The 24,707-nt window shown below is 43.5% G+C and overlaps 1 protein-coding gene across 3 annotated transcripts; it reads left to right on the top strand.

The window, feature by feature from the left end:
• Positions 1-1,218: 1,218 nt before the first annotated feature.
• LOC125719297 (tenascin) lies at positions 1,219-24,684 on the top strand. 3 transcript variants are annotated; one of them, XM_048993952.1, is made up of 18 exons: positions 1,219-1,374; positions 3,341-4,220; positions 5,054-6,307; positions 6,711-6,826; positions 9,958-10,111; positions 10,771-11,055; positions 12,866-14,758; positions 16,680-16,802; positions 16,972-17,115; positions 17,470-17,589; positions 17,744-17,890; positions 17,999-18,141; positions 18,980-19,112; positions 19,794-19,945; positions 21,290-21,386; positions 22,011-22,172; positions 22,427-22,590; positions 23,246-24,684. In XM_048993952.1, exons 2-18 carry the CDS (start codon positions 3,701-3,703, stop codon positions 23,342-23,344), a joined length of 5,706 nt encoding a protein of 1,901 aa, XP_048849909.1. In that variant the 5' UTR covers positions 1,219-1,374; positions 3,341-3,700; the 3' UTR covers positions 23,345-24,684. The 3 variants fall into 3 exon arrangements, with proteins under 3 accessions (XP_048849909.1, XP_048849910.1, XP_048849911.1); XM_048993953.1 differs by having other exon boundaries at positions 16,975-17,115; XM_048993954.1 differs by lacking the exon at positions 12,866-14,758.
• Positions 24,685-24,707: the final 23 nt, after the last annotated feature.

Genomic DNA, 24,707 nt, shown 5'->3' on the forward strand with positions numbered 1-24,707 from the left:
CTGCGGCCGTGCTCCATTTACTTCAGTGGCACATTCATAGCACTTGTGGGAATTAAACAAAATCTCCTTCTGGCAGTTATTAAACATGTTGTCATAGTGCTGTCCTAAATGGGTGTCCGTGTGTGTTGGGTGAGGCCTCCTCATCAGCAGACAGAAATGATGAATGCATCGGCGACTGTGCTGTTTTGAATATTTAGCTTTCCAAGAGCAAAGCACTGTCCAGCAACGAAATGTGTGTGTTGGATATGTCCCCCACCGAAGCAGCGCTGTGGTTTAAAAACATTGCTAATTTGTACACTGTCTCCTGAAAGCCAATGCGATGCGGCACACCCTGACTTTATTACAAACTAGTACTGTTTACTTCAATTTACATGTGTTGGAAGGGGCCTTAGAAAGGGCAGCCAGGACAATTTTTTGCTGGATTTTGAAGATGGATGCTTCGGTGGTGCCGTGGCACGTGGACGCCTGGTGGCTGGCTCCAGTTAAGGCTTGTGAAGACCTCATTATAAACACATGTCATGATAATGTTTCAAACTGAGCATCATACCAAGGGTCTAGTGCTGATAGGCATTTGGATATAAAATAGGCTGCGGGTTGATTTCTGCTGCTGGGTTGACCTGAGATACACTTAGTTGCTGTGTAGCACTGGTAAATAATTATTCATTTTTCTATATTAATGCCAAGATTTTAATAGTTTTTAAAACTTATTGTTTAAAAAAAATCAATGATCGTAAATTAATGCGTGGGTTAGGAAAAATTCTATCTAATTTTTGTAATCAAATTTGATCAACCGCATTTAGATCATGCACAAGATATATTATGTGTTATAAATGGCCTTTCATTTGATAGCTTTAAAGATCGCTGAGTGTTCTGAATGCTCGCCCCATTGTGACGGAATACTGTAAAATGAACAAGACCGTATACAGCCGAAGATGCACATGGGAAGCCGAACAGACAAATATCAAAAAGTCAGCATCAGTGGCATCATAAAGTTTCAGACAGCGGTTCAAAAGACAACACTTATTAAACCCAGTTGTTCAAAACATCTCAGAATTCAGATGTTTTCCGCACATATCTACCGCCCAAGAGGGAACTGCGAAATATTCAGAATTACATCAGAGAGAAAGAAAGGGAGAGTGACATAGACAGAGAGAGAGAGAAAGCGAGAGAGAGCAAGAGAGAGGGAGGAAAAAATTCTTGAAGTATGAGAAAATTTTATTGCTCCCTTCCCCTCTCTCCTTCCCTTTTTCTTTCAGTCGTTCTCTTCCAGCCCCTCCCTCTCTCTTGGTCAGTCAATCAGGGCTACTCAAAACTGAAGGAGGGAGCGTCAGATTGACAGACGGACGCGGAGGGCAACATCTCTGCAGTATCCAGGTAAGCTGATTTTCAAATGACCGTTCAGGAGAGAGATGCTTGAATGCACTTAACACAGTCATAAATGCAGTAATAGCAACCTGCAGATTATGGTGCATTGAATGAACTGGTCTTATCTGAGCACCGGTTGCTCATGACGATTGAGCCTTAGATGGGCATATGGATGCACTCGCCATTGTTCTTTGCATACAGCTGAATCAGGGTGCTGTTACGTGTGCTAATGGCGCCTTACATTTTTTGGGGGTGTACGTACGAGTACCTTGCCTGTGTGACCATCTTGAGATGATGCTGCTGGTTGAGTCCTCGCGCATCTACTGCATGCCTCAGCAACGAATGCACAGAGACCAGGAGGGAGTGAACAGAGAGATTTGAGGAACAGGCAGCCTTCCGAATCACACTCGGTACAAAGATAGAATCATTTAAAGATTTACTACATGGTGCTGTGCATTTTCAAGGTTCTATAGCCATTCTACTGTGGCGTATTTAGACTTTTCAAAAAAGGCCAGCATTTTGAGGGAAATTCACATGTCCTACATCATTAGTCCTCATGGCAGTAGAGTTGGGTAGTTTTCATGGTGGCAGGCATTGTTGTGGGCTTTGCCCTTGTTATTATCGACCTTCCAGTACAACGGTTGGTCTTACAAGGATGGTTAGCCAAGAGTGAAGCTTGACATTGCGTCAGATGGCATCAGTGAGGACTAAATCACAATAAAACCTGAGTGAAATACAGTAGCCCTGTGTAAGGTGCTGACACAAACCCGCTCTCTAGAGCTTCCAGCTTTACGAGCCACTTCCAGCCCATGGAAAATGGACTTTACCTGTTGCGTCTACTCCCACTGTCTCATTCCTCTCTTCACTCGCTGACGTTTTTTCTTTTCTCTGAAAAACAAACATTTCTACGTCATGCTCATTAAAACCCCCCGTCGGTTGCATAACTTCAGCCGGGGTTAGTCGCAGGACGAGCAATACGTCAGCAAAAGCAGAATGAAATGTAATTTGTAAAAGGAGAGTTTGGATGGAACTATGTGAAGGCGCTAGTGAAATTAGGAGAGCTGAGAATCGAATGGCAGTCGAGAGTAACACCGGAGTACGAGGAACCTTCAAAGTAAATTAATGCTTCATTGAGGGATTCTGCAAGGGTCCTTGAAGGGGAAGACTGGAACCAGGAGCAGCCAATCAGAGCTCTCAACAAAGAGACTCCAGTTTAGTATTAGAGCTGGGACGGCGTCATGGGCTGGGATGGGGGCCAGTGGTGGATAGCGGTCATGTGAGAGTAAACAGTGCAGGTGGACAGCAATTCAGGCTGGCCCTGGACTAGAGGGTTGTGTGTTCAAACGTCGGGTCCAGATGGATGGATCTCTGCAGGGCTACTGTGTCCTACAGCGAAAGGCTTTACCTGCATCCTTACAGTGAAAACCGTAAAATGCTGGCGTGGCATTGGATCAAAGTCTCCCGTTTATTAATCGACTGTTGTGTGGGTGTATAGTTTCTGCCAGAGGTTTTTAAAATCTTTCATCCGCACAGGCCACATGAAGAGCTGGGAATATGCTCTTTTTCCAAGCAGTACTTTCTATATTTTTTATTAAAGTTTTCTGTTTCAAATAGTACAGCTCACTATCATAGTACCAAATGTATTTTAAAGTCATCTGGTGTTCACCAACTGAGGTAACAATCATGGAGAATGTTCATGGTGTCATTTTATCTGTGTTGAATATATATTTAAAGTAAATGCAGTAAAAGATAAATCCAGAATTAGCTCTGTGCCACATTTGGAGGGTCTGTATCAGAAATCATACCTATTTGTTGGCTACACAATTTTAAAATTCAGAAAATTTAAATCCATGTATTTACCTGAGTCTGAAATCGTCAAACACAATTTAAAATCAGGCCGTTGTAACGCACAGATGCGTCCTGTGTGTGTATCTTCATGCATTTTAAATTACTTTTATTTTTTTCCTCCTTGTAGGAAGACTACTTTTACAGAATTCAGCTGGGAGGGAAATATTTTGTTTGCAGCACAGTCATTTACGGCCCCCACAAACCACTTTCACATCCTGAGGATCTTGGTGGATCTTTTTTTTTCCCAAAATGCAGCAGCTTCTGTCAGATGAGAAACTGACATGACCTTTCCTTTGTTTCACTAGCGATACTTTCCTCTCCTACCTATTTGACCTTTAAAGTTTCCATTGACACTGAAGCCCCTTGATCGTCTTGATAAAAACCTCCTCCTTGTATTCAGATCTGTACACCTCCTCCTTGTATTCAGATCTGTACACCTCCTCCTTGTATTCAGATCTGTACTCCCTCCAAACTTCCCTCTTAAAAAATGCTTGTCATTCCGTATCTCCTGTTGTTTGCCCACCCATTCCCTGCCCTCTTCACCATGACTAATGCCGAAAAATCACAAATGGTAAATGACCCCTTAGGGAATCACAAATCTCCCAAAACTATTATTGCTGGCTTAAATTCTCAAGGCACAGATCATAAACCTACTTCATCTTCCATGAAGCCCCCCCAGGGGACCGTTCAGAGAACCATCCGGAACACCAGCCACAGACCAGCTCAGAATCCCATCAAGGTCCTGATTTCGGACACCTGCATCAAGCAGGACACGCAGGGAGACAGTGGGAGCTCTGCTCAATATCAAGGCAAGGAGCTGGATCTGGACCCGGGCTCCCCTCTGGTCCTGACCCACCGGATCAGCCTGGTTCCCAGAGCGTGTGATGGGGGTTGTGATGCTGATTATGAGGCCCTCCGGGGCCGCCTGGAGAAGCTGGAGAGAGAGGTGTCAACCCTGAGGGAGAAATGTGGAGATGCAGAAGGAGGCTGCTGCAAGCGAGGCACAGGTATCCCTGAACATCCCCCTTCACACTTCATCACTCATCCTCCTAACCCTGTCATCATCTCACCCTCATAATATACGCCCTACACCCAGGTCAGAAACTCCCTGGAGGCTGGACTGTTTATTCACCAAATACACAATAAGGCGCCCTGCGATGGGCTGGCCCCCCATCCTGGGTTGTTCCCTGCCTCGTGCCCAATGTTTCCGGGATAGGCTCCGGAACCCCCAAGACCCGATAGGATAAGCGGTTTGGAAAATGGATGGATGGATGGATATACAATAAGGCAAATCTCCACTACTGCCATATATGTGCATCGGTTCAAACCAGAGGATGCTACAGCATGTTTTTAATCAATTATTGATGTGAAGTAGCATCTGGAATTTTGCTTATGATTAAATTAGTATACGCTACTGTCAAAAGCCACATACGAGTGAGAATCAGTTCGCAGGGTCATTCAACATCCCTGGTGCAATTGGGGTTAAGGGCCTTGCTCAAGAGTCAGACGGTGGTAGCTGCCAGCCATGGGATTTGAACCCATGACCTTACAGACGTGGGTATCGACCCCTAACTTTCTATGGTGCACACCACTTCAATCAACATGGTCCCCTCCTGTTGATGTGGGATTCATCTCACAATTAAATCTTTAAGCAGCTGAGACGTCCTCTGTCTTACACACCATTCTTCAGAGGACTGACTTGTTCATTGTGATGTAGTCTTTGACGTATACAAATGTATTACCACCTGTCTTATGGTATTATCTTATCTGACTACTGTTTATATATGAGATTATGTCCTCTCTCTGTCTGCCTTTCTTTTGCTCATCCTCCTCTGCCCAGGTGCGGCCTGTAACGAGTGTCCGAATGACTGCAGTGACCAAGGCCGCTGCATAGGTGGAAAGTGCATATGCTTTCCCGGATTCACTGGTCCTGACTGTAGCTCCCCCACATGTCCCTCAAACTGCAACAGAGGGAAGTGTGTGAACGGACAGTGTGTTTGTAACCCTGGTTTCTTGGGACCAGATTGCTCTGAAAAGGCCTGTCCCAATAACTGCAATAACAGAGGACGGTGTGTGAATGGAAAGTGTGTTTGTGATTCTGGTTTCACTGGACTGTATTGCTCTGAAAAGGCCTGTTCCAGTAACTGCAATAATCGAGGACAGTGTGTGAACGGAAAGTGCGTGTGTGACTCTGGATTCACTGGACTGGATTGCTCTGAAAAGGCCTGTCCTAATAACTGCAATAATCGAGGACGGTGTATGAACGGAAAGTGCGTGTGTGACCCAGGATTCACTGGACTGGATTGCTTTGAAAAGGCCTGTCCCAATAACTGCAGTAATCGAGGACGGTGTGTGAATGGAAAGTGTGTTTGTGACTCTGGATTCACTGCACTGGATTGCTCTGAAATGGCCTGTCACAATAACTGCAATAACAGAGGACGGTGTGTGAACGGAAAGTGCGTGTGTGACCCAGGATTCACTGGACTGGATTGCTTTGAAAAGGCCTGTCCCAATAACTGCAGTAATCGAGGACGGTGTGTGAATGGAAAGTGTGTTTGTGACTCTGGATTCACTGCACTGGATTGCTCTGAAATGGCCTGTCACAATAACTGCAATAACAGAGGACGGTGTGTGAACGGAAAGTGCGTGTGTGACTCTGGATTCACTGGACTGGATTGCTCTGAAAAGGCCTGTCCTAATAACTGCAATAATCGAGGACGGTGTATGAACGGAAAGTGCGTGTGTGACCCAGGATTCACTGGACTGGATTGCTTTGAAAAGGCCTGTCCCAATAACTGCAGTAATCGAGGACGGTGTGTGAATGGAAAGTGTGTGTGTGACTCTGGATTCACTGCACTGGATTGCTCTGAAATGGCCTGTCCCAATAACTGCAATAACAGAGGACGGTGTTTGAATGGAAAATGCATGTGTGACTCCGGTTTCACTGGACTGGATTGCTCTGAAAAGGCCTGCCCAGGAAACTGCAACAACAGGGGGCGCTGCATGAAGGGGAAGTGCTTATGCCGGCGAGGTTTTACAGGGTCCGACTGTGGCCAGTGTGAGGCTGGCTTCTCAGGATCTGACTGCAGCACTGGTGAGTGGCAATCAGATGTGGTACATTTTTAGGGCAGCAGAGGCCGCAGTGGAAGCAACACTGGATTTGTGACAGAGGGGTTGAAGGTTCAAATCAGTGGAGCTGCATCAACAGGATACTTAACTAGTCCTTGTCCTGTTAAAGCTAGTTAGAACTCAAGACAAAGTGTTTAATGGATGCATAGACAAGATTTTTTGAGAAATACTTATGAGTTAAATAACAAAAGAACACACTCAGGTTAATTTAAATGTAAGGCCTAAATATACATATTACTGCATAACTGCAATGTAAAAATACGCTGGAAAATACATTTAAATAACAAATTAGTTAGTGTTCTGCAACTAAAAGCAACTGATATGGACTTTTCAGACTACAAACCTCCTTCACCACACTCTTTCCTCAGCTCTGTCTGCGGTTACACAGCTGAGGACCAGACATATTTCTGAATCGGCTGTCACGGTTTCCTGGACTCCTCCCTCGATTCAGTATGACAGGTACCACGTCACTTTTACCAGCAAGGTAACTCCTAAGTCACATTCCCGCCATATTATTGTGACTACATTGACTTAATAAGATAAGATACACTTTATTGATTCCAGGGGGGAATTCTTGGACTTATTTCATGCGTAACGATCAACAATTGCAGATAAACAGAACCATTATTTGCTTCAAATTTAATAATTTTATATTTTGCCCTTGTGAATCTTTTGAAATATGTTTAGCTTTTGTGATGCCTTTGTGTTATTTATCTGAAGAGTATAAGCCAACCCAAGAAGTTAGATGGGGCTAAAATATTCACACAAACCAAATGGTTGCAGTTTCCTTAAGTTTGCTTTGAAACTTCAGGCCAACTGAAAACTACAGGCCACTGCACATATAAATTCTTCCCTGGCTTCATTCACAGAGTAAACATAATTCACAAAGGAAGCAGATAACTGTCACGCGTTTAAATTTGTCGGCAGCATGAATGTAGGCAATGGGATGAAATGATGCAGACTCAAGTCACAAGCCTAATTTACCTCAGGGGCATCCATGCCTGAAATTGAAACATTTAGATAGCCACGGATCAGGAAGGGAAGCCTGTAGGGTCTGCGTTTCTTTCGTATCCTTGCACCCTTGCAGGAACGGCATTTGAAAGCCACTTTTTGGCTGGTCTTCCCAGTGTCTGAGTAAGCAATCAACTGTATCAGTGTTTTAAAGGGATGCACAATTAAACTCTCGTTTCTTTTTGCCATATATAATAATACACAGAAAATCACCTGCATTCAGTTTCTAAGCAGGTGTCATGGCTGGTGTGAGGCAAATGCACTGATTTCTGCACAGAAACATACAGTGAATCACAGAGCACCTGTGAGGAAAAAGCAAGAGGCTCTGTGTCCCATTACTGTGGAGAATAAATGATCAAATCCCTCATTAATTGTATGAAGGCTTTCGTGGCTCAGAAACAGATGAAAAACAGCTTTAAGAAAATAACATTAATAAACTGTTGGAGCACATGAGGGGCCTTTATGGATTCGGTAAATGGCTGAAAAATCATGAAGAGCTGCCAGAGGAAGTGGAATTGAGAATCTAACTAGTTTCTGCTTAATGGTGGTTGGTACTAATAAGCTAACAGCTCACTGAACACTGATGCTTTAAAATGGAAGAAATGGTGTGAATTTCATAGAGGAACTAAAAGCCACATTTACACTCTACAGGCATTTTTATGGGAATTTATAAAGCATAAAAATACTAGCATAGCTCCTCAATAAAGATAAAATAATTTGACTTGTTTTATCTCTATTAAATATTCCTACTTTTTTGTGTCCCATTTTGAAAGGTTACAAAATGAAGCTGACATATACATACAATTTTTTTAGCTTAAGCATTAATTGAAATATTAACACACTGAAGGTTTAAAAGAGGAGGGGAATTTCCGTTTTAAAAAATCTAATCGTATTGACTCCATTTTCAGTCCACTAAACTAAAACGTAATACTTAATGGCAGAGCATTCTTTTTGGATAAGTGATTACCATCTTTTGCACAGGCTTGCTGCAGTTATTGCCTTCTTCTTGGCAGATTTGCCGAAGCTCCCTCGAGTTGCTTGAGACTTGTTGCTAGGGCAAGTTTTTCCACAGATCGAGTCAGGACCAGGCCAATTAAGGACATGCACTCCAGGGGACCACAGCCCGATCCGGCATTAATTCCTTAAGATGAATGCAATTATTTTTTAATTCGCTTTATGTACCTATTAGCGAACACGTGTCCCCAATTTGCAGGAAAGGGTGACGTGAGGCACATCATGCACGTTTGCGGACCGTTCAGCAGGTTTTGTGTCCCAGTAGTCTATTCTAGAATTTTCCAATGTGCCCCCTGATCTGTGCGACGGAGCTGTGACAAGGTTGCCTAGCGATCAGGTGAGAAGGTGCGACATTCAGATGATGAGTTGGGAAGCCTGAAAGGGGGATGATCAGAGTGAGGAAATGATATGATGATGACGATGATGATGATGAGACACAGATGGAAGCTCCGGTGGGTTAAAGAATCTTCTGGACAAATTCTCCACCTCCAGGGCTCCTTCTCGGGGAACAGAAACAAAAAACAACAGACACATTCAAGTAGTCAAGAAAGACAGAAAAAAAGGGAAAGAGAAGAATGTCAACAAGTGCATAATTTCCACCCAGAAAACAGGAGGGTGGGTGTGAGAATGATGGAGAGAATGGCACATGCTTTTAAAAAAAGTTTGGTCTTAAGATAGCAGGGTTCAGCAGATCCGGAAAGAGAGAGGGAGAGTGTGCGTTTGTGTGTGCGTGAGAGAGAGAGCAAAGGAGGATACAGATGTGGGATGCTTGTTGCTAGGGATGGTGTAAACACTGTCAAAAACATGACTTTGGCCAGACGGATGACGTCGTTGAACTACAGTTGTGACACAGAGGAAGAAAGTGAAACAGAGGGAGACAGAGCGAGTGAGAGAGAGAGAGAGCAAGATCAAAATTTCTGGCTTTTTAAAATGAATAAAACAACAAGGACATATTTGTCTGTATGAGATTGACATGCCACCCAGTATGACCTGCAACTAGCAGTGGGAAGTATCTGGCTGGAGAGTCGTGGAAAACTGCAGTGTCCCTTAAAGCCGAATAAGGACGTTTTGAATATGCAAAGCTCGAAGCCAGCAAGAAAAATATGCTGCAGAATTGAAAATATGTAATGCATATCACCTTCAATAATTAACAACATTCAGTTTCAGGCATAGCAGTGGTGAGCAATACTGGACAATGCTGATGCTATTCTGAAATCAATATTAAATGATTGCTAATAGATGCTCTGCTGATTTTGCTATTTAACTCCAGTGGCAGTTCAGAGGAATATTTGACTACTATTAATCTATGTAAAAGCATACCTTTCAAACTGGCATGTTATTCCTATTATTTATAATTCTTATAAAGAATTTTTTTGGGCACAAGCAGATGACAAAAGGTCCAGGAAAAGTTACTTTTGGTATTTTTGGAAGAAACACTGTGGTCTCCTTTTAGTCAAGAGCATTTTGCAACTAATTCACTTTTCTTGGCCAATATTATTGGTTGATTTTTTTTTTTTAAAGCATTAGTCTGGAATGCTGTTTTTTCCCCCATTGATCCACCTCCTCCCGTCTCCTTTCCCTGGAATATAGAAAGAAGGGGATCAGAGAGTGACCACCACCGTGGCAGGACACCTGAGCAGCTTTACCCAGACAGGGCTAGCTGCTGGCCAGGAGTACACTGTGACAATCAGGGGCGAGGAGGCTGGGACCATGGGTCAGGAGAGTAGCACTGTGTTTACAACCCGTAAGTCTGCCTGGAACACAGGGCATGTCATCACTTACCGCCATTCCCCGTAATTATCCTACATCCTGCTTCACCCTCGACCTCCATCCTCATGCACACAGCCCTCACAGAAAGTCTTGTGACGCTTGTTCACTGCTGCAGCTTCACTGGTTTCATAACTAGCAGTTGTGAACATGACAAGCAGTGTTTAACATATCAGCACATATCTTCCACACAGACATTTTCTTTTTATTGTGTCATGATTTTTTTTTTGAGTGACATATTTAGTTCTTGCCATTTTGCTATTAATTGCAGTTGTAGTCACTGGCTAACACAGATCTTTGGTGATTATTGCGAAGGTGTTGCTAATTAAAAAGCACCAAATGCAATTGCTTGTCAATGAACTTTTTAACTCAGAACAGCTTTTATGACTATAATTAGAGTTTCAATTTGTTAGTACTGATGATGTTTTAAAACTACTGTTTATTTTTAATGTGTTATATTATTTGTAAACGAATAAAGTAATGATTTTTGTTATAAAACCAATACATTTGCAATATGTTTATTGAATTAAGCAAGGATCTCAAGACTTTCTGTGAACGCTGTACTTTGGAGGCAGCTTACAAAGTTATTATGTGTGACTTAAGCATTTACATTCTCTCTCTCTTCCTTTCCTTCAGTGATTTCCGGTCCCAAGAATCTCCATGTTGTGAAAACAACCACCACCACTGCAGTGGTCCAATGGGAGCCTCCACAGGGAGACATTGACAGGTACCACCTTTCTGTCTCCCCGAGTCAGACAGATCAGGAGGGGACAGGGGCAGGCAGCAAGAACAGGACCCTGCCCCCTGACAGAAACTCCGCCCACATTGAAAGTTTGGAAGCAGGGCGCCTCTATAACATCTCATTGGTCGCCCAGAAAGGGAGGAGTCACAGCCAGCCTGTAACAGTGCAGGTCATTCCAGGTGAGTCCACACAGAGAAAGGTGGTATTTCAACTGTGTCTTGTGAGGCATTTTTTAACTTTGGTTTGAAAAAATCACGCATAAACAATGTGGCAATCCTTTGTCTTGGTGGGAACGTGTATGAGAGAGTCTTCATTGTGCCATTGAACATTCGAGGACTGAACATATTATTCCCTGAATGGGATCCTTTCATGAAGTGCAACGACAGTAAAGAGTTTGTGGGAATGGAGGACCGAGGCAGGTGCTCATTACAAATCTGAAGATTTCCCAGCTGCTTTCTTAACACATATGGGTGGTAAAAGGTCATATTACGTATTATATTGAGCACAGATTGAGCAGGACAGTGAGGAGAAAAACAACGGAGGGAGGAGTGGCTGTTAGTGTTTGGGAAAACAAAAATGAGAAAGTGCAGAAGGGGAGCCCGAATTATCTCTGGCAAATCCTAGCGTTGGGGGGGGGGGGTTCAGCTTTGATGTGTGATTTCAGACTACAGCTTCTCCCAAAGACTTTATTTCTGAACAGCATTGCTCATTAGAAATGCACGAAGCCTCATATGTCTCCAATGTGTGGTATTCAATCACTTACAGCTACTAAAGAAATTAACATCATGACTGACCTGAATACGACATTTCCCTTCATATTTTTGTGCTGTTTTTTTCCTTGACATTGATCATCTCCAGACTTAATTCCCGGATAGACCTGGACCTAAAAAAGTGCCTCACTTCATCTCTTCATTTTAATGATTGCCATTTTTGTCCTTCAGGTTTCAGTGGGAGTGATGATTCGTTTTTCCTTTGATGTTGCAGTTAACTAATCTTACAAGCCTCTGTCTGAAATGACAGCAGGAGAACTACACGCAAGAAAACATGACTCTCAATTGCAGTTTAATACATGCATTTAATATTCAGCTAGATACTCTATGTCACACACAGATGTGGATAGTTCAGGTCCAGAAAGCAAAAATCCAGACCAAGATATTGGTTCAACCAACCAGTTGAGTACTCTGTGAATGTGACTCAACTTTGATGAAACTGGTTGGCTGAAACTAAATTTTGGTCTGGATTTTTACTTGGATCTGAACTATCCACCTCTGGTCACACTCAAGTCTACAGTAAAGGATACTTTTAGTAAGTCTTAAGCTTGGACATACACTGTGTTACCTCACTCCTACATATACGTCTCACAGAAGAAATACATTTAAAATGAACTAAAATACTAAAACATAAAATCAATCTGTCTTTTGGAATGACAAACAATATTATATTTATTCACTTTTTCATTACAAGTCAATAAAAATCATCAGGAATTTGAAAACTGCACATGGCAGTATTCTGTGAGAAAATGAGGGAAAAAACAAGAGAAATGGCTGATTATGAGCTATGGCGGCAACGTGAGACACACACAGACCAACACATGGACCTTGACCTTAGTTTGAGGACATAGCAACTGACTTCTATGATTGGGAAACTGATTGATGTTGCTGTGAATTGAAATATGTAATTAAGTTGGCATTTTTGTGACTAAACATATTTTCTTCCCTGACTGGGTAGCAGAAGGAACAAGAGCCTGAAATCTTTGATAGAAACCTCTATTATCAGTAGGGAACAGAATGGCATTCACAAAGCTGATGGTAGAAGTACAGTACAAGCACCAAAAGGAAAGACCACAGGAAAGAAAAGGCCAGACAGCGTTATGGTCTATAAGAAGCTAAGGCAGGTTAAAAGGAAAGGTTGCTGTCTCTAGTGATTCATCAACAGATTTTGCCTCTTGAAGACCCTATGCTGAACATAACCAGGCTTTTTCTCAACCAGGTCTTAAATTAATTCTACTCAGAAAACCAAAAGCCCAGTACAACGGCACCAGTACAATCCGCAGAGGGGATCAGATGTGGCCAAAACAACCTGGGTACAAGCAACCCTTGGGACAGAAGAACCAAATCAATGAATCCATGCTACCCACTATGGGTAAGAAGGAAAAGACACCAACAGTGGCACTGCGAAATCTTGGAAAAGGCCCCGTGAAAGGACTCAATACTACACAGCGTCCCACAAATGAAGACAAACCGCTACCTTGTAATGAAATTCGAAGTTATATTTTAAAGAAACCGGGATCACAACACAGAAACACAGCAGCTCCGGAAGGTGTAAAGTCTCCAGCTAGGAGAAATGGCACAGAAACACACATAAAGAAATGTGTGAAAAAGGTTAAGGTAGGACCTGGTATGGCTAGTGGAAATGGAACAATGGTGGGCAAAGACTTGGGCGGTAGAAGACCTACTCAACATGACTTCATAAACGGATCAAGTGGAAAGAAGATATACGCAATTGATCGAACTGATGCCTCCAAAACTGCAACGTTTCTAAAGAATGGTACCATAGTTAAGAGTAAAACAACTAAATCAAGTAGTTTGGATACTCCTCAAACAACGATGAATTATACCAAGCAGGTATTCACAACAGGTCCCATGGCAAAGGCCCCAAGTGCTACAGATTCATCCCAGGTTTATAGGCCTCAAAGCCCCACAGATTTGCCCCCATCATTCTCTTCATCCTCTCTGCCCTCTACATCCTTTTCTTATTCTTCAAGAAAGACAATGAAAGACACTCAAGAGCCTAGTGCAAACCAGCTAACGGAGAGCCACCCCATGGATCTGGTGACCTCTTCTGTCTCTCTGTCTACCATCCCTCTCTACACTCTTGCTCCTAGCGTCCAAGAGGCACAGACGCATTCAAGTGTTTTGGAAAAAAATGAAAGAATAAAGAAGTTGCCAATCCCACGCCAACCGAATGGTACGGTTCCCTGGCGTCGTCCCCATATGGCGCCATTGTACAACGGGACTCGCCCAATCCACAGACACCCACACCATCCTCCTAGGGGCCCTCTCCACAGACCCAAGTTTCCCATATTAAACAAAGGAACCAATGGCAGAGTAGTGCTCATCCCAAAAGAAAGGCAACTCAATGACAGCATAAGTCAAACAGACTCAAGAACCAAAATAATACACAGGAAGATTGTCAAAATAAACAATATCACTGATGGAAAAATTAGACAAGCTTTAACTAATATAGGGCATGAACTTCCTACAAGTAAAGCAAGTCAAATCAATAAAGCAGAAGATACAGAAGGTGGTGAAGAAAACATTAAAGTTGGCCAAAGTAACAAATTCACTAATGACACCAAAAGAGAAGATCCTGGTCTTCATTCACTTGGGATGAAAAATGTAACCTCGAGAGGGTTTGTCCTGATTTGGGAGGCACCAAAAGGAATGTTTGAAAAGTTTATCATAAACCAACGAGAACTTAAGGAAGGGAATTTAACTACAGCAGGCAAGGAACGGAGCCAAGAGGAGGAAATTGGGGATGACAACAAGCAAGAAGAGAATGAAGAAACAAGTGAAGCCGATGTGTCTGCAGACAAAGGAGGTAGAGACTTAGGCACTGTAAGCAGCAACAAGAGTCTAGCAAACGTCTCTAAGTTGGATATCAGCAGCTCCCGCATTAATGGCACTGTCGATTCTCTGCCTGGACCTCAGTCGAGTCTTAAGCTGAAGGTCCAAGCCCAGCAGAAGTTCCCCCACGTGGTTCCTGGCACAACGCGCTCTCTTCAGTTCACAAACCTCCATCCTAAGGCTCGTTACAATATTTCGTTGTATGGGACAGGTCCTGGAATCAGATCAAAAGTGCACCATCTCGTCATTAATACAGGTACCCTGTACCCCTGGTCATCTCCATACTCCAATTTTCTATGAAACTTGCTTACTGGCAGGCAACAAAGCATGCTTTCTCCACAAAACAAATATAATGAATAAAATAAATGCAGTAAAAGACTGTAATGAAAGAAAGCTGTGCTGTTTCACAACTTTCTTCCAATACTAGTTTGGTCAAGAAATGTTCATTACATTATTTGGTTGAGTAAATCTGTCGCATGTGTCTGTGTTTGTACATGTTAATGCTATTGCTTATTCACATGTATCGTGTCACATTTTCTGTGGGTTTGGTCGTTTGTGGGCTTTAGGCTTTAATTAAAGCAATAACATTAGCCGTGCAGTGCTTTGTGTCATATTGAATATTAATTGATGCCCCTCGCTAATTGCTAGAGTGTCATAAGCTTTTTCTGTGCTTGTGTACAGTATCTGCTTGTTTCCATTATCTTGTACATCATTGTCATGATTGGCATTTGTACTGGGTACATTGTAAATAACACGCATTAATGTTTACAACAATAATAATGATGATAGAGAGAAAACTTCACTTCCCATCACACTGGCAAAGAAGAGGGCAAAATCTTGACAAAGTGTCGATTTTTACCTACTAAGACAGCTGGATATTTTATTGGAGCAAATATGTTTAAATGCCGTGCTTCCAGATGCGAGTCCATAACTGCGACACTCTCTAGAACCCTTAGTTCAGTTGTTTTCAGCCCAATCCTCAGCCCCCACAAAAATGTAGCCTGCCTGAGGACCAGGTGGCGGAGAACCACTGTCCTATGGGGACTCTTTTTACATCTTGGCATATCAGCTTCATTTCCGCATTCCAATTTGATCAAAGAACTGATGGCGGGCCAAGGTCCCTACTTAAGGAGAAACTGTAGTTCAGGCATTAAAAATGCATATTGTATTAGATGGTGTTTTTACAATGTACTTCTTCCCCAACCGAGATGTATCCATGTGTGAAACACGTGTCATGAATATAAATGAATGTTTTCATATTCATGAGGTTTGTGTAGCATCACTCGCTCTCATTCTCATTCACTACTGGTCTGATCTTCTTTCACTCAGGGTAAACGTTAAGTCAGCCACCTTCACTGATTCTTTTTCGCCATTCCCAAACACACAGGGTAAGATTGTGGTTCACCCACAGGTTTTAATTAAATGCCAACAGCACTGATGATCATTGGCCTACAGAATCCAAGTATTATCGATTATATTATCTGTTCCCCTTGTTCCTTGTTCCTCTTCCTTAGCCCGTTTTTTGTTCTTTATTTAATGCCTCCTCATTACACTTCACCTGTTTTGCTTCCCTACAGGATCGAAATACCAGCTTAATGATAAATATGTTTATTTTTCTTCATTGCTCCCCTTTTGAGTCCAGGATCAGACCGTTGCCATTAACAGCACCAACCCGTCTGTGTGTCTCAGTATACGCTGTGCCCTTGTTATATACATCATATATATGTCTGGACTGGACATATATACTGAATGCATGTCATCATATGGGTACTAATAATTGCTAAAAGTGTATGTGTTACACAAAGATTACAACTGTAGTATTCTGTTATGCATAGTATTTTATTTTTCACAGTTTTTCATGTCTATACTTTGAATGTATGCATGTTTCTTTACACACTCCTGTCTCAGAGTTTCCACACTCCTAGAAACCTTTTATTTGCCTCATACTGCATCTGCTATTCCCTTTCATGACTTTTATTTTTACCTAATGTTCAAACTGACTCTGTCTTTCCACCTGCTCATGTTCAAACTGACTCTGTCTTTCCACCTGCTCATGTTCAAACTGACTCTGTCTTTTCACCTACTTTCCTCTTTGTCTCCATCATGCTGCTGTCTGTGCCTTTTTCTCCTTGCTCTTCATTTTCCCCTCACTTCATCATTCCCGGCTCCCCACGCAGGTCCAGAGCCTCCGTCTGACCTGACATTTAGCAACGCGACAGATTCCTCCTTTTCTGTGTCCTGGAAGAAACCTACAAGCCCTGTGACCGGCTTCAAGGTCACTTACATCCACACGCAGGATGGTGAGGACAGACCACAGCGAATTACGTAGATTAAAATCACAAATAAATACCTATTATTTCTTATTTACTGTTGCTTCAAGCAGTTACGATGACGGACGGATGGATGTCATTTTTTTTACTTGGGTTACACTGCTGTCTCTCTCTTTCTCTCTTTCCATCGATACCACAGCAGAACCCATATCTTTGTCCCTAAAATCCCATCAGACTACTGTCCGGCTCTCTGCACTCACCCCTGGCTCCTTGTATGAGGTCAGCGTGATTTCCACACTGGACATGAACGAGAGTGATCCGGTCAAAGGTCTTGCTGTCACAGGTAAAGAGCGTTGGGCTCACCTTCCACAAGCACACCTCAGATGAGCCGCTTGAATTATCTTTTTCATGTGGTCAGAGGTAGAATAGAACTGCTGGCTGGGTCCAGTTTAATCTGGGGCTTATCCAGTCAATTTCCTACTAAACTTGAGTAAAGGCTGATTCATTGGGTCCTAGTTGCCAATTTAAATGAAATATTTATACACATAAAAAAAAGTTTGCCTTAATTTATGAAGTTTCCTTTTCAGTCTCATGCTTCCAAATAAACTTCCTCTCAGGCCAAAAGCTTCTGAAATGAAAAGCTCGCTGTGTCCGGACTGTGGTAAGCACTCCATGTCACGCTCTCTCCCATTCCCAGCTCCCGACCCCCCAACCGATCTCCGAGTCATCAACATCTCCGACTCCCAGGCCCTTCTGCTGTGGAGGCCCGCCCTGGCCTCTGTGGACCAGTACATCATAGTTTATGGTCCTGAGAAAGGTGATTACCATTGCTGTGGAGTGGGTCCAGCCAAATCGATGCTATTCAGATGCTGTAGGAAACAGGCCTTAAAATTGTCCGGATTTCATGTTCAGAGGAATTATCGATATAAGCTGGAGTAACTCGCTTCTTCGTCTTGCTGCTCCTCTTCTAGGGTCAGACGTGACGCTTATGGTAACCGGCAACACGGCCGAGCAGCAGCTGAGAGGCCTGAAGGGCTCCACGGTCTACGCAGTGACGGTCAGCAGCAAGCTGGGCGAACAGCACAGCAGGGCAGTCAGCACACGCTTCACCACCGCTGGTCAGTGAGCGTGTAGCGCCGAGGGTCACCACAGCCAGGGACGTGCGCATATGCTCACATACACACACACACGGCATGTTCACAGGGGTCACGCGGCCCTTTTCGCAGGGGCTGGCGGCAGGGGAGAGGGACCTCGAGACCTGAAGGCCAGTCAGGTGACCCCACGATCTGCTGTGCTGTCATGGAAAGCCCCCACCACTGTGGTGTCGGGCTATAAGCTGACCTATCAGACAGCAGGACAGGGGACCAAGGTGAGAGTCACCATACTTGATGTGTTGATGTTCAACAATGATATTACATCTAAGTGTATCAGCTTAGCCATTTCAAAACCTCTCGTAAGGTCACCTCAGTATTTGCCACAACCATCCAATACAACCATGTATTTCTTGACTTGACTACTAGTATGTCATGTTTTGATAATAAATACCTTAATGAGTTAACTAATTCAATGGAATAATCAATCAAATAACTGATTGACTGATTGATTTTGATTGAGCCCGTGGTAAAATTTATCGAATACATGGACTGGGCAGGTATCCCAGGAGAGCTTTGGGAAGCAAAGAGCTCTTCTAGCCATCCAACAAGATATCAGGAACTTTTTGAAGAACAGACTCTTGGTAGTTTTTATTGCTGTTCATTTGTATATATTCTAATGTTAAATTGTGCTTTTTTATGAGCAAATATACGCTTACTGCAAAGTTATTTTGTTTGAAACATTTTATTTGACTTGCCTAAGACTTTTGTGCAGTACTGTACATCCTTATGGAAACCTAGAAAGAGAAATATAATTTCCATCTTTCATATAGATACACTGATAGATTACAGAACTACAAATATATTGTTGCATACAAGGGTGTGGGTGAGAGTTTGATATGGGGGGAGGCACAGCTCCAAAATTAAGGTCTCTTTATTGGGAGGAGGGGTGGAACTAAAATAAATATTGGGGGCACACGTCCCCCTGGTTCCTATGTCCCTGCGTGCACACATATAAATGAAGTAGCAGACAACAGTCAATCACAGCCACTGCACCACCACCGGCCCCCTGTCCCCCATCCTCTGTCCCCCGTCCTCCATACTCCATCCATCCAGGAAGTGATCCTTGATGGCAGCGTGACCCAGTACAAGCTGAGGAGGCTGAGCCCAGCGTCGCTGTACATCGCGCGGCTGCAGGGAGAGCGGCAGGGACTGCACACCGCCGCCGTCTCCACCGACTTCACCACGGGTCAGTGGGCCGCAAGTGGGAGACGCAACAGTTTACTGTCAATCAATACTATCCTATTATTGAAACTACTTTCATCAGTACTGTTATCCAATGAGCAGTGGGACCTCAAGAAGTATTCTCAGTGATGGGAAAACATACACTACACAGGAAGTTGTCATAACAGTCATAAGAAGATTGACACCCCGACAGATAGCCAAGGTTCATTTCAAAAGCTTGCCTTGTCATTCTGATCAGGAGAAAGCCGTCTTCCTTTATTAGACTGAAGGATACTGAAGGTCAAACAACTACAGCAGCACTTGCAGATGCATCGGCAGCCAGCTGGCAGTTTCACCACTTTACCTTTTTATTATGTAGTTCTGATGGTGTCATTAAATTGTCCTGAGAGACTTTCTGTTTTACACCATTATGGAGACGTTTTGATAATAGACTCGCTTTTTCTTGATTTTCAGTGAAGACCATGACTCATTTTGCATAACTTGCTCTAAGAATAGCATTTAATCTTCCTTTACAAAAGTGATATACACCCATTTCAAACAGGACAAAGGATCTGAACGGTCCAGATTCTACTGTAGTTTCGTCCAGATGCGGATCAGAGCCTGCCAGTTCGTCCATTTTTTTCTCCTATGAATCCTTTCTCATCCTGTTGTGTGTGAACTCCTCTCCTTCTCCACACCCCCATAGGCACTCTCCGTTTCCCGTTTCCCACTGACTGCTCCCAGGAGTTGCTGAATGGCATCCCTGACTCCGACGAAACAGAAATTTTCCCTAATGGGAATCGGGGTCCGTCTGCACTGGTCTATTGCGACATGGAAACAGAAGGGGGCGGCTGGACGGTAAGGGTGCGCAGTAAGGGCATGAAGTAAGGGCACGCAGTAAGGGCGTACAGTAAGGGCACGCAGTAAGGGTGTGCAGTAAGGGCATGCAGTAAGGGTGTGTAGTAAGGGTGTACAGTAAGGGCGTGCAGTAAGGGTGTGCAGTAAGGGTGAGCAGTAAGGGCACGCAGTAAGGGCGTACAGTAAGGGCACGCAGTAAGGGTGTGCAGTAAGGGCATGAAGTAAGGGCACGCAGTAAGGGCGTACAGTAAGGGCACGCAGTAAGGGTGTGCAGTAAGGGCATGCAGTAAGGGTGTGTAGTAAGGGTGTACAGTAAGGGCGTGCAGTAAGGGTGTGCAGTAAGGGTGAGCAGTAAGGGCACGCAGTAAGGGTGTGTAGTAAGGGTGTACAGTAAGGATGTACAGTAAGGGCGTACAGTAAGGGCGCACAGTAAGGGCATGAAGTAAGGGCACGCAGTAAGGGCGTACAGTAAGGGCACGCAGTAAGGGCATGAAGTAAGGGCACGCAGTAAGGGCGTACAGTAAGGGCACGCAGTAAGGGTGTGCAGTAAGGGCACGCAGTAAGGGTGTGCAGTAAGGGCATGAAGTAAGGGCACGCAGTAAGGGCGTACAGTAAGGGCACGCAGTAAGGGTGTGCAGTAAGGGCATGCAGTAAGGGTGTGTAGTAAGGGCGTACAGTAAGGGCTTGCAGTAAGGGTGTGCAGTAAGGGTGAGCAGTAAGGGCACGCAGTAAGGGCGTACAGTAAGGGCGTACAGTAAGGGCGTGCAGTAAGGGTGTGCAGTAAGGGCGTACAGGAAGGACGTACAGTAAGGGCGCGCAGTATGGGCATACAGTAAGGGCGTGCAGTAGGGGTGTACAGTAAGGGTGTACAGTAAGGGCGCACAGTAAGGGCGTGCAGTAAGGGTGTACAGTAAGGGCGTACAGTAAGGGTGTACAGTAAGGGCGTGCAGTAAGGGTGTGCGGTAAGGGCATGCAGTAAGGGCATGCAGTAAAGGCGCGCAGTAAGGGCATTCAGTAAGGGCACGCAGTAAGGATGTACAGTAAGGGCATACAGTAAGGGTGTGCAGTAAGGACACGCAGTAAGGGTGTGCAGTAAGGATACGCAGTAAGGGCGCGCAGTAAGGGCATTCAGTAAGGGCGTGCAGTAAGGGTGTGCAGTAAGGGCATACAGTAAGGGTGTACAGTTAGGGCGCGCAGTAAGGGTGTGCAATAGTAACAGTGGTAGTGCAAGCCTCAGCAGGTGGATAGCATGCTTAGTTTGAAAGTGGTATCATTTCAGCTAAAGTCACCTCAGTCTGTGGTCTGTTCCCCTTGTTTGTGTGTGTGCATGTTGATGTTGTCCAGGTTATCCAGAGGAGAATGGATGGCACAACAAATTTCTTCAGGCGCTGGAAGGAATACAGTGCCGGCTTTGGAAATATAAGCGGAGAATTCTGGATCGGTGAGAGATATCAGTCCCGTTATTGCTCACAAATGTCCCATCTGTGTTGCTTTTTGCCTGGAGCGTCATTAACAGCTTTTTGACGAATATCGATGTTCATTTCAGACTAGAGGACTCACCAACTATTTTTTGTATAGGGGGCATGATAGAGCGGCGTATCCTGAGAAATTATACGGGGGGATGACAGCATGATTTACCTGCTGCTATTACACAGCACCAGTCCATGGACGTAAGCTAGAGATTAAGCTCCAGAAGCACTAAAAGCACATTTAAATACACAGGCCTCTTGCGCCGCCTACAGGAAGAATAATGTAACTCTGTCACAGTATATAGCTGGCTAGCAAAGAACAGAATAGAATAGTATAAAATGCCTTTATTGTCATCGCAAAAAGTTATAGTGAAACTCAATGAGTGTGACTTCCCAGCATTGCTTTAAGCTACATGTCAATATTAATGAAAAGAAGATAAACTAGATTAAGTCAAGCAAATAAACAAACAAAAATGTAAAGTATTAAAAATATAAAATATAAGAATATATGAGTTATAGAATGTATGCATATGTGAATAGTTTCAAATGACCATATTAATATATTAGTGCTGGTAAGACTGTCACTCCCACTGCAGGTAATGAGCTGCTCCACAACCTGACACAGATGGTGCCAATGACGATGCGTGTGGACCTGCGCTCGGGGTCCGAGGCAGCCTACGCTCGCTACTCCTCCTTCTCCATAGACTCAGCCAGGAGGCACTACGCCATCAAGGTGTCGGGATACTCAGGCACAGCTGGTAAGGAGCACGTTAGGCTGATTCGGACGGCAGGTGAAGAGACCGGCACAAGTCCGGGCTCCATACCGTCTTAGTGGGGCTGAGTTACCTGCCAGAAAGTAAAGCAGAGCTTCCCACTTCCAGGAAAAGGGCTACAATCTAAAGAGGAACTAGTGCAAGAAAAAAACACCGTCCATGCCTGTTCTACCCACTTTCTCTCTCTTCCTTGACACTTCTTATTTTCACACCCCCCTTCCTGCCCCCCGCCCCTTCAGGGGACTCCATGAAATACCACAATGGCCGGCCGTTCTCCACCCGAGACCGTGATCCGTATCCCTTCATCACTCGCTGCGCCATGTCGTACCGGGGCGGCTGGTGGTACAAGAACTGCCACGAAGCCAACCTCAACGGCCTCTATGACACACACACCAACCATCAAGTGAGGGGCCGCCTGCTTGCTGGCTGCATCAAACACCATGTTACTCTCAGCTTGCCCACAGAACTTTATTTATGTGCTGCTGGTGTACAGTGTTAATATTGGTGTTTAGGTGTTCTGCTTTAGTGGTAAACTAATACCCATAGTACATTTATTCATGTGGCAGATGCCTCTTTTCAAAGTGATGTAGGTGAGCTGAAAATAATGCCTAACAAGCAGACAGCACTGGAGTAAAAGCTACACAATACAGCTTAATGTTGCTCATCCAATTTAAGTACCAGTTTGTATCTTTGCTTGCCACTGCCAATTGTGTCTGCCAATTGTACCCTTAGCTGTAGGTACTTTTTAAGGTACATAAATGGACTCTGAGGAACATTTTTGTACCATTGGGGATACATTCATGTTGTTTGTACCTTGATGATGCTCCTCAGAGTCAATTTCTGTACTTTACATTAGACTAAAAGAAGCATGTACCTACAGCTATGGTACAAATGGCAACCCTTGAGGGTACAGCCCCAGTGACAAGTAAAGGTACAAATTGGTGCTCTTTTTTCTGACATTGTAGTTTTTTTTTTTTTTAATTTTACCAAGTATTTAATAAGTTTTGTTGTAGACGTTTGTAGAATGTATGACAGTGACTGATGGCTCTGCATCTTAGGGTGTGATCTGGACCGAGTGGAAGGGCAAGGACTTCTCCATCCCTTTCACCGAGATGAAGATCCGGCCCACGTCCTTCACCCCACCGTCTCAGCCCTAGGGAAGAGGGCAGAACGGGGAGAGTGCACCTTTCTGTCACCCATCCCATACCATCAAAACCATAGTTGTACTTCTACCAAATTTTTAAGCCAAAGGAAATCTTAAAATGCATACATATCCTGAACCCAACAGTAATACACCTGACATGATGTTCTAAAGTGATATATGATATATGGACATTTATTGAGATGTTGTACAGTTTTCTTTTGTTATATATATATATATTTGTGCAGATGAATATGCCAAAAAAAATTCTTGGTAATTACTTTCTTAATCAAACATGCAGTGCAGCCTTGAAAATGTTTGTATTATGCTGTCTCCTTCGTTTACTTCTGATGCCAGTTTCAAATCGCTCCAGTCCAGTAAAGCTGTGGTGGAATGAGGCTCTGACACAAACACGAAAACTGTGAATATCAGAAGTGAACATGATCATTTCAGTGCATTTCAAGGTTTCTTGTTCCACATTGCAGATAAACAAGAAAAAGAAGAGAAGGGAACAAGCACTGTGGCTCATTCGAGGCTTTAGGACCAACTGAAACCAAACATATAAGACAATCAGTTCAACTTAATGCTTTACATGCTTTGCATGATTGCAGCTCAACCACGCCACACTACCCATTTTTCCAACACTATTGAAGTATCTTCTATTTAAAAAAAGGCCAGGTTTGGATTTCACCACAATCAGTTCAAGCCAAACGGACAGTGCAGCACAGTATTATTTTATGTATGTAAACATGACTGTCTAAACAATTTTGCATACAGAGTATTTGTAAACTGAATTAAACCTGAGGCTGCTGGATTGGACTGGGACACTTGCTTGGTTTATGCTGGATGTTTGCATGATCAAGCACAAGGGAACATTTAGTTCTGACTAAAAGAAAAAGAGATGTGACTGTCTGGGATTCTAGCAGCCTGAACAAAATTCTAACGGGCTGCACTGGACTGGAGTGCAGTGGGGGGGGGGGGGGGCTCACAATGTCACAATGATGCATGAATAAGGACAGAAAATAAATATTAATCAGAAACAGTAAAAGAGAGCAGAGCACGTTTAAAAACTGGGGACACGATCATAATGAAAATAAGTCATACCTACATTTATATTTCACTGTTGCATATAAGTATTCAGATTATAAAGAATTGTAAGTATATATAGTGGTTTTGATTTATACATTTGTCATACACTTATATGTTAGATTTAAACTATATGGATAAAACAATAGGAGTTTATGTGTCAATTGAAATGTAATTTAAACATTTTTTGATGCCGGTGTTTCTCTTTGGATGGAATTTGTTATCTTTTCTGCACATGATTCTGCTAGTAAATATTACATAAATACAAAACTTAAGGTTTCATTTTCTTGGAA

This window comes from Brienomyrus brachyistius, chromosome 23 (assembly GCF_023856365.1).
Source record: "Brienomyrus brachyistius isolate T26 chromosome 23, BBRACH_0.4, whole genome shotgun sequence".
Taxonomy (NCBI): Eukaryota; Metazoa; Chordata; class Actinopteri; order Osteoglossiformes; family Mormyridae; genus Brienomyrus; species Brienomyrus brachyistius.